The sequence below is a fragment of the Taeniopygia guttata genome, chromosome Z (assembly GCF_048771995.1).
Source record: "Taeniopygia guttata chromosome Z, bTaeGut7.mat, whole genome shotgun sequence".
NCBI lineage: Eukaryota > Metazoa > Chordata > Aves > Passeriformes > Estrildidae > Taeniopygia > Taeniopygia guttata.
This window is the reverse complement of record NC_133063.1, coordinates 6,921,599-6,930,650: the sequence shown is the minus strand read 5'-3', so window position 1 is coordinate 6,930,650 and position 9,052 is coordinate 6,921,599. Positions and strand designations below refer to the sequence as shown.

The 9,052-nt window shown below is 47.4% G+C and overlaps 1 protein-coding gene across 2 annotated transcripts in view; it reads right to left on the bottom strand.

Moving 5' to 3' along the window:
• LOC100220878 (PH and SEC7 domain-containing protein 3) overlaps positions 1-4,373 on the bottom strand; it is a 115,158-nt gene extending 110,785 nt beyond the window's left edge. For both annotated transcript variants that reach the window (XM_030257937.4, XM_072921916.1), the window contains exon 1: positions 4,119-4,373. In XM_030257937.4, the coding sequence (XP_030113797.4) occupies positions 4,119-4,139 (21 nt within the window). In that variant the 5' untranslated portion in view covers positions 4,140-4,373. The remainder of the gene's footprint in view (positions 1-4,118) is intronic.
• Positions 4,374-9,052: the final 4,679 nt, after the last annotated feature.

The window sequence follows — 9,052 nt, the reverse complement described above, 5'->3', positions numbered from 1 at the left end:
AAGACATCAAAGATGCTACATCCCCCACAAGCAGCACAACACAGGCCAGCTGACACTCCTGTCCCACTGGTGAGGAAATTAATACCTCTTCTTTTTTCCTCATTAAATCACAGCAAGTCTACAGACAAGACAGCTGACAACAATCAGAACTTCCTGGTACTAGAATTTGTTCCTTCTTGAGAATAGGGCTTCCCTGGGAAGCATTCTTCTGTTAGCACTGACATGCAGACATATCCCAGGCTTAAGTGCATCTTGCCATCACACTTGGCATTCATTCAGCCTGGGAGATGCAGCTATTACTCAAATGACACTTTCCATTTGAAAACTGTTGTAAAAAAATAATGAGTACACTTTAAGCCACCTCTTCCACTGTGCCATTTCACACCAAGAAGAGAAAGCAAGCCCCATTCATGGCTTCTGCAAAAAGGGAGGCTTGTATTATGTAATCTGTGCCATTATGTTGTTTTCTTACTGCTCCCAAACTACTGCACCACAGTTTCAAGACAAAGGCCTCCTTTCAGTCACAGAATCAAAATACGCTGACTTGGAAGGGACTCATCGTGATCATCAGGTCCAACTCCTGGTCCTGTGCAAGACCATCCTTTCAGCAAAAAGTTGTTGTGGCTATGACATGATGCTCTCAGCAAGCATGGCATGACCAGAGTGTTTCTGCTCTATCAGGCCACCCTCAGAAGCCAGCTCCAGCCTGGTTTCCTTTGGCTTAGACCAGAAGTTGAAATACTGAAAATCTTTTGTGCAGTTAGAAAAGGGAGCCACACACTTCCCATAGCCATGACCGGGAAATGCAGTGCTCACACTCTGATGGACACCTTGATCACTGATGGACAGCCTGATCCAGTGCCCAAACAGGTTTTTTTACTTACAGCATCCAGGAAGTACAGTCAATTCAGAAGCCATTCAAGCTTCAAGGGCTAGATAATACCCAAACTCCTCTGATTCCTGATTCAACCCTGTAGCAACCAAGCCCGCACCCAGAGGGCCAGCTCTCACTCCACCCTGCTTTTAAGTGCCATCTGCAACCTGCCTTGCTCATCTCTGTAATGAAGAGAATAAATGTTTGGATGCATTAGCATCACAGGAGTCTGTGGTCTCAAACAGAAGCTGGCAAAACAGCAAAAAACATCTCAGAGCAAGGAGGAGGTGCACTCAGAGGGTGCAGCTCCTGCATCTGGAAACATACTGTAGAAGGATACTCCAAACAGTGCCATTCCTGAGAAGAATGGAACACTTAAAACCAGAATGACAGTGTGAGTGGGACACTTTGAGCTGGTCTCAAACAGATTTTTCATCCAACAGAAGAAAATTATTTCTAACACACACAACCCCTGCTCCCCAATTTCACATCAGTACAAACAAGAAAATAAGGACTGTAAATAGTCTTTGTGATCATGGGGTTTGGCAGGCATCAATCCATTTAGGAAGTTTAGGACCCAAATTGCATAAGACCTAAAGTTGTTTATCTGCAGATTCACTTTGCTGTATGGCGACTGCCCAGAGAAGCTCTCTAGCACACATCCCTCTTCTCAGCCAAACTTACAAAGGGAAGAAGCCACACACAATTTTACAACCCACTAGGATGCAAAGAACCACCCAGGTCAGAGAGCAGGTCTTGGTGGGACAGGCAGATCAAGACATCCCTGCTCCACCAGAAGCCAGCTCTCCCATCAGGGACCATTTGCAAGGAAATGTCCCTTCAGGGGCACTGGGTGGCCTGTGTCCCTGCTGAGCCCAGGAACATTACTCCCACTCACCACTTCGCTGGGTGAGCTCAGCAAGACTCTCACCAAACATCTGTAACAGCTGCTGCACCCTGGGGATCCTCAGCGCTCACAACACAGAGCTGATCTGGAGCAGGATACTCTGACAGCCCCAATCTTTGTGTTCTGGCAGCAGTTCACAGGTTTTTCCAGCCTCAGCTGAAGAACAGCAGCTTGGCAGATGACTCCCCAGTACCCTGGGGACCCACCCACCTAATACTATCCCCTCCCTCCCTTTCTTGGGCTCCCTTCACTAGGCCACTACATTGTGCTACCTCTAAATTGCCTTTAAATCAGCACCCAGCAGTACCCCAGCCTCTTGCTCTCTCTCAAGACCCTTACAAGCAAACAGAGGTTCTCAAAAGAGAAACACGTGCCTGAGAAAAATCACTTCAGCCCTCAGTCTGCCAGCCTGTCTCTCCTTGAAGCAGGGATGGTTTCGAGCAATCAGCTACTGTGCAAGCACAAAGTTTATCAGCCACGGCCCAAGCACCCTTACTTAGTACTGGCGGCCTTGTGTGGTGTACAACTTTTGCTGCCTAAATGCTGAATCGTCCAGCACTTGTCTCAGAACACACGCACCAAGTCAAGTGCCTGCAGAGATGCTCCATGGCACTCCTGCAGCGAGCCTGCCTCTCAGGCCACAAGAATCAAACCCCAATCCATATCTTATACCAAAGCTGCAAAATCAACCACCAGAGTTTCCTGGTGTGATGGGCAAGAATAGAAAGGACTGTGTTGGTGTGGAGGCAGGGAGGGAAAGTATTCTGAACAACATCCATGTGCTTCAGCTATGCACTTTGACAACAGTAAAGAAGGATTTGCTGGGGAAAAAAAAAGCCGCTAGCACATTCATTAAAATCCTCACTGCTCTTTTCCTTCTCACTTTAATGGCACAGAGATCAAACTGAAAATTTAAAATTGGAAATAGTAAATCAAACAATCCACTTAAGCACAAATAGTTCAGGAGAAACACTTTCACACAGGTCAGTTATGAAAGAATTTTCTGTGTGGATTAAGAAGTCCTAGATTTTTTGTTTCAAAACTTGTTTCAAATTTTGAAAACAGCAACGTGTATGTCTCCTGGATTTTTTTTTTTACCATCACCACTACCACAAAGGATGTTCTCACACTCCCCAATGAACCAAGGTTCTAATCGAATGGGATCATTTGCACAGCGTCTCCTATATGGTTAACCTCACCCCTCTCCCATCAAAAGTATGCCCCAAAACCAACTCCTGTGTAAATTAACAGAGCTAGGACAGATTCACTGGGCATTAAACTGGTAACATGTGCTGAAACACATCATCTAAGGATATGACTGATGAAAAAGCATTTGGAATAGAAAGGCTTCTTTCTACTAGCTAAACCAGAAAGGCCTGGGTGACTCTCAGTAGTCTATTACAATTGCTTCAAACACTGGGTGTGCAACTCCAGTTTCATTACAAATACTGTATTTGACATTCTGTGTTAATGGCCCTGTGCACAGACAGAATTAAAGTGTGACTGAAGCTACAAAACTAAGAGTACTTGCAGTCACCTATTACACACCCAAAGCGCTTCAGTAACATATACATGTGCCTTTGCCTGACAATATACTAACTGGACCCTGTGGCAGACAGGTAATTGATGTTTATAGCACGTAAATGCTCACCTACATGGGAGTCAGCAACTTCAGTGGGTTTGTGTGAAGTTCAAACTCATTTCAACTATATGTTTATGTTCCCACTGAGAAGTGTAGCTCCAGTTCTCAGGAGCAAGGATGAAGATAGCACCTCAACTGCACAGGAGCATGCCTGTGTGGTTTAATATACTACAATTTTACACTTTCGGTGAGATCATCTCAACTCTTCCCCTGAAAGTGCATTGCTACTCAGCCAAACGCTCTTCTGACAATGTCTTGTTTAATTCAAGAATTCAAGAGAGCTTGTCAGTGCAGCAGCAGGGCTGATGTGTTAGACAGACAAGTTCCTTGGAGACACAAGCAAAGCCAACTGCAGGACGTGCAGGCTCGGGGTCCCAGCCCTGAGCGCAGCTGGTGTCTCTCGGGATCTGGCAGTTGCGAGCACAGAAGTGGGCTCCGAGCTTTTTTTCTCTTAGGGCACTGTGAAAAGGATTTTTAAAAAAGGAAGAAAAAAAAAATTAAGAGGGGAAAATGAAAACAACAAAAGGAAAGAGGAAAAGGGATAAGGGAAGAAGGAAGAAAGGGTAACAAAAAGAAAATGAAAAGAAGAAAAAAAGAGGGGGGGGGGAAGAAAAAAAAATGCAGAAGTAAATGGGACAAAGTGCCACAGCGTGAGGGCAAGCCCCGCACCCGCACGGGGACACGCCGCCCCTTACCGCACCGCCGGCTCCCTCCATCTCCCATCGCCGGCCGCGGAGGATCGCAGCCGCCCTGCCGCCGGGCCGCGCGGAGCCGGGCTGTGCCGTGCCGTGCCGTGCCGAGCCGAGCCGAGCCGAGCCGAGCCGAGCCGAGCCGAGCCGAGCCGAGCCGAGCCGAGCCGCGGTGCCCCGGCCCGCAGCGGCGGCCCCGGCGCGGTGGGCGCGGAGCGGCGCGGGCCGGGCCGGGCCGGGCGGCGGGGCCGGGCCCGGCGGGGCGGGGCGGGGCCGGGCCCGGCAGGGCGGGCAGGGGACACGGGGGCGGGGTGGGCGCGATGGAGGGGAGGGGAGCCGGGGGAACCACGTGCTCCGCCAGGAGATTTAAAAATAAATAAATAAATAGGAGGGAATTATTTCAGGATTAGCAGAGCAATGGGGGGAAAAGCACAAGCCGGACCGCGTGCCCGCTGCGGCGGCGCTGGGCAGGAACGCCAGCACAGCCCGCGGGGGCTGGGACATGCCGTGCTCTGCTCTTAAATCCCCTCCGTGCGGCTCGCAGTTGCTGGGAGAGGGAAAGAAAAAACAACCAGCCAAAAACCCAAACAAACAAACAAAAGCAGACGCCTTTTCCAGCCCTGGGGCTTTCTGTCGCAGTTCTCCTTCGAAAAGCAGAAGAGCGCGGATGTCTTTGGAGTAACCCCATCTGAACACTCGAAACCGAATTTCCACTTTTGGGTTTTTTTTCTTTTCTTTTTTTTTTTTTTTTTTTCACAGTTCTCTGGAAGCTCTCTTGAACCGTCAGGTTTTAGAGCACTCAGCCACATCATTAAAATTTCTCTAACTAGGACCTCTGAGCCTTGTTGTTTTAAGTAAAAGTGGGGTTTCCCTATCAAAAGCTGTGCTTTAGAAAATACTCCCAAATCTCATTAGCCCAGTTAGAGGAGTTAACTGCACAAGTAGCTGGCAGACTGCATAAAGAAGGATGTCAGTTTCTGTAAGTTCAGTATATCTGTGTTTTGTTCAGCAGCAGCTGAAAACTTCTTTGGTTTTAACTAATCAAATTTGAGGACAGGCTTTCTGGAACAATCTTTGAGGACCAGGAATCACTGAACACACTGTATGTTTGCTTCTTTCTGAGCATGGGTAAAAAAACCTGTGTGTTAGGTGAGGCAAGGTTGTTCTCTAATGCAGTGCTCTTCTGAAAGGCCTTGTACTGTGCCGGTGGTAGAAGTGCATCACCATGAAGTCACTGACATAAGTGTGCCACACCCAGACAGAACAGCATCTCTGTGGCTGAGGAGACAGCCTAGCCCTGCCTTGTTCCCCACTGGCCTCACAGCTTAGTGCCAGAGCCACCCTTCCTGCCAGCACTGGGCAATCTCAGCTTTCCTTCAGACCCGTAGCGGAAAAAAAAATCCATTTACAACAGGATAAAAGTATGTCCAGGCATAAAGCTTGAAGCACCCTGGCCTAAAGCTTTCCCTGTTTGGCAGTAAGACAGAGATAGCAGCACCATCTCTGGGCTTTTCCAGCTTGTCTGGGGGTTCCATCCAGCAGCAGCTCCCCATGCGCTTCCCAACAGGGCTGTGGCATGCAGAGCTTGCGCTGCTTTCTTAGACCGAACCCACTATTTCTCACCACTTCCAGCTCCACGTTTACCCAAACAGCACTGCCTCTGCTTTACACCCACATCACCTGGCAGCAGACTGCGCTGCTTCTGTCATCTGGGTGCCAGTGGCGTACACTGTATTTCAGAAGCCACTCTGCTCTTTCCCCTCTCCCCATCCTAAGCCTCTCACCTGCTCCCCAGCACCACAGGCTGCCTTCAACCATCCATCCCAGGAGCAGCACAGGACCTGCCCCCTGCCCTGCTCAGCAGCACTCCAATACAGTTGTTTCTGTCCTCTGGAAACAGGTAGGTGAAAACTTGTCTTTCCATCCCCTGAAACACCTGGCAAGGGTCCTGAAGAGGTCTCTGTGATGCAGGTCCTCCGTGCCCGCCTTCTGTGGCTGAATTTCACCTACCGGGCTGGGGGATGTGCTGAAGGACTTCACCCCTCTTCCCCAGCCACAGCTGTGACGCCAAACATGTTTTGGCCTCGCCGGGGTTTTGTCCCATCTGTCAGACACCCTGGGGGCCCTGGGAGGCAGTGTGGGGGCACAGGCTGCAGAGTCCCCATCTGTGCCACATCTGAGATGGCTAATGCGGTGGAAAAAGGAACCACCCAGCGCCTGCGTCTCCGAGGAGTTGATGCACTCCGCCTGCCTCTTCCCTGACAGGCTGAGGTCATGCAACTGGGCGAAAGCAGGGCTGGAGTCATGGCTGGTGATGTCCCTTGCAAGGCACATCCCCTGCCCTCGGCACCTAGGTGGCTGATGCAGCCGCTGCACTCCAGTTTGGAGCTTCCTCCCCCCTATTTGTGTTGAGAAAAATTTGACCTTTTCTCTCTTATCCAGGCATCTGGCCTGAGTCAGCCAGACATTTTGGCTGCCAGGAATATGCTGTGTGCCAAAGGACTGGGAAAGGCGAGCATTTGCCAGCCTGGGGCAGGATGGTCCTGCAAGCCTCTGCTACATGGGCATCTAGCTCCTGGTTAACTTCACTGCAAAGGAGGGTGATGGAGTCCTGAAAACTAGCACAAAGTGGTGTTTCTTACAGCACTGATCATTGTTTTCTGCAGAAGGGCCATATTAAATTCTAAAACATTTCTGTGAATGGGCAATCAGCAGAGAAATGTGCTGGGGTTACTACATTTGTGAAGGAAATCTGTATTTTTTTGTCCAAACGTTTGATATTAATTTCCAGGTAGTTATTAAAACAAATAAAAGTCACCAAAAGCTGACACAAACCTAGCAGCTTTCTAAGCAGTTATGAGATACAGTTAGAGAGCACTCTTAATTGTTAAAGAATTTAGTCATGAGCATACAGCATGTATCTTTAAACAACCCAAACAGAATTAAAAAAAAGACAAAAAAAACACCCCAAAAACTCAGAAGATGCCAGTCAAGTCCAGCCTGTGCAGTGGCTAAGCTGTCCTGAATCCCCAGCCATGGGCAGGTGATGTGCATGGGTGCTGGGCTGAGGTGGAGCAGGGCATGGGAAATGGGAGACAATCTCAGAAGCTAGTGGATGCAGCAGACAGAAGTGTGAAAGCAGCACGAGGGACAGCTGCATTCCACAGCTTGGATAAGGAGGATTTGTGTGAGAAGTGACCAAACTGCAAAGGCGTTTGCTGAGGTTGTTTGGGGGAGTGGAGCCCTGCAAAGCCAGCAGTGCTCTAGTAACGCTGTCAGCTAATATTGCCCAGGTCACAGTATTCAAAATGTCAAGTTTGGGTATGCCAGGTAGCAAAAGTGGTACTCAAGGCAAAAAAAGTAGTTATGGCAGACTGCTTGTTTGCAAAGAGTCTTAAGTAGAAAATAGGAGGTCAGTAAATAGGAAAATGGGTATGACAGGCAGCATCAAGGGCTGCCAAGATGTGCTTGTCAAGCAAGCCCACACTTGACCACCAGAATGGGAGCAGGGCAGCAAACCAAACCTGGTTTCTGACTATAACACATGGTCAAACCTGCTTCTGGTTACAACACAGGGGTCACAGGATGCTTTCTCTCATCAGCAGGGAAGCACCTAAGTGGATATATGGATTAAGCATTGCTATGTTAGTGCCTGTTCCAGCCAGATGGCACCAGTCCCTTCCCCTCTACTAAGACAAACTTGTCTGGGTCAAAAATTCATAGCTGAAAATACCCTACCTCACTACACCACCCCATAATGAAGAAAATAAATAAGAAGGAAAAATAAAAAAAAGGAGTGTATTAAAATCAGTGTACTGCAAAGAGTAACCAATGCATAAACTCTGTCATTTTTTGCCAATAAAGTTGCCATCTTGCTCATTATTCTCCTCTCACAGAGAAGCAGTACAGGAAACTCACTTCCAAATAATCTTTCTTTATTCAAAAGACAGAAAACCACAATAAGCAATCATCCAGGTACTCACCATAAAATTTCTCACAACATTGCATTTCAAATCAAAGAGAGTCTCTTTTGTCTTGAGGGAGAAGAAAGCTAGGGATATAAAAAAATAATATCATTTTAAAAGCCTAACCAGAAGCACCACTATCTACAGATGGAAAGACAGAGTTAATAATTTACTGGATTTTCCTCATGTGTCTGGATTTTCTGGAAACAGCTGGGAAAACATTTTTTTTTCTGTTTTACTCAGAAAAACATAGTCACCATCACAACCAATTTTTTTTTTTCTGAATTAAAGGTGGAAAAGAAGCTGCAACACCACAAGGGAGAACAGCAAACTTGGAGGTGAGGTGCAGAGTAAGAAAAACAGCATGTGTAAAGATGGTAACCTTCCTATTCGTTTTTTTAAAGTTTAAAGTAGCCTTTTTTTAAAGTAACCTTCAGATTAGTACTTTTTTCCTATTAGTTTTTTTTAAAGAGTCAGGTATAGTAAAGCCCAGGGTGGCAGCTACAGCATGAAATGGACCAGTGGACACACTGGCTAGTTAGCCAGTTTCACTGTGAGAAGGTGTATGCTGCAAGCCACGACAGCATCACCATTCTTCACTTGGCTTTTCCCTCATGTTGTCAGATTTGTTTGGCCTCATACCCAGAGCTCCTGAAAACTTCCCCTTTATGGGTTAACTGACTCTTGTCCTGCTCCTTCACTCATGGACAATTCTCCAGAGTCTTGCTATGGACAGGAAACAATCCAGAGATTTTGATTCACTCCGTCCTGCATCTGACATGGTCATTGGGAGGAAATGAAATTACCAACATTCCCTTCCCAGGGAGCCTTGTAACTATTCAGAATTAGACCATTTGGTGGGAAATCTCAAATTTGTTATTCTATCCATCAGAGTTTGGAGATCTCTAATTTTATATTTACTTCCAAAACTGGGGACTTTACAGTACCTCCTCTGTTGAGTGAGTCCTTTAGAAA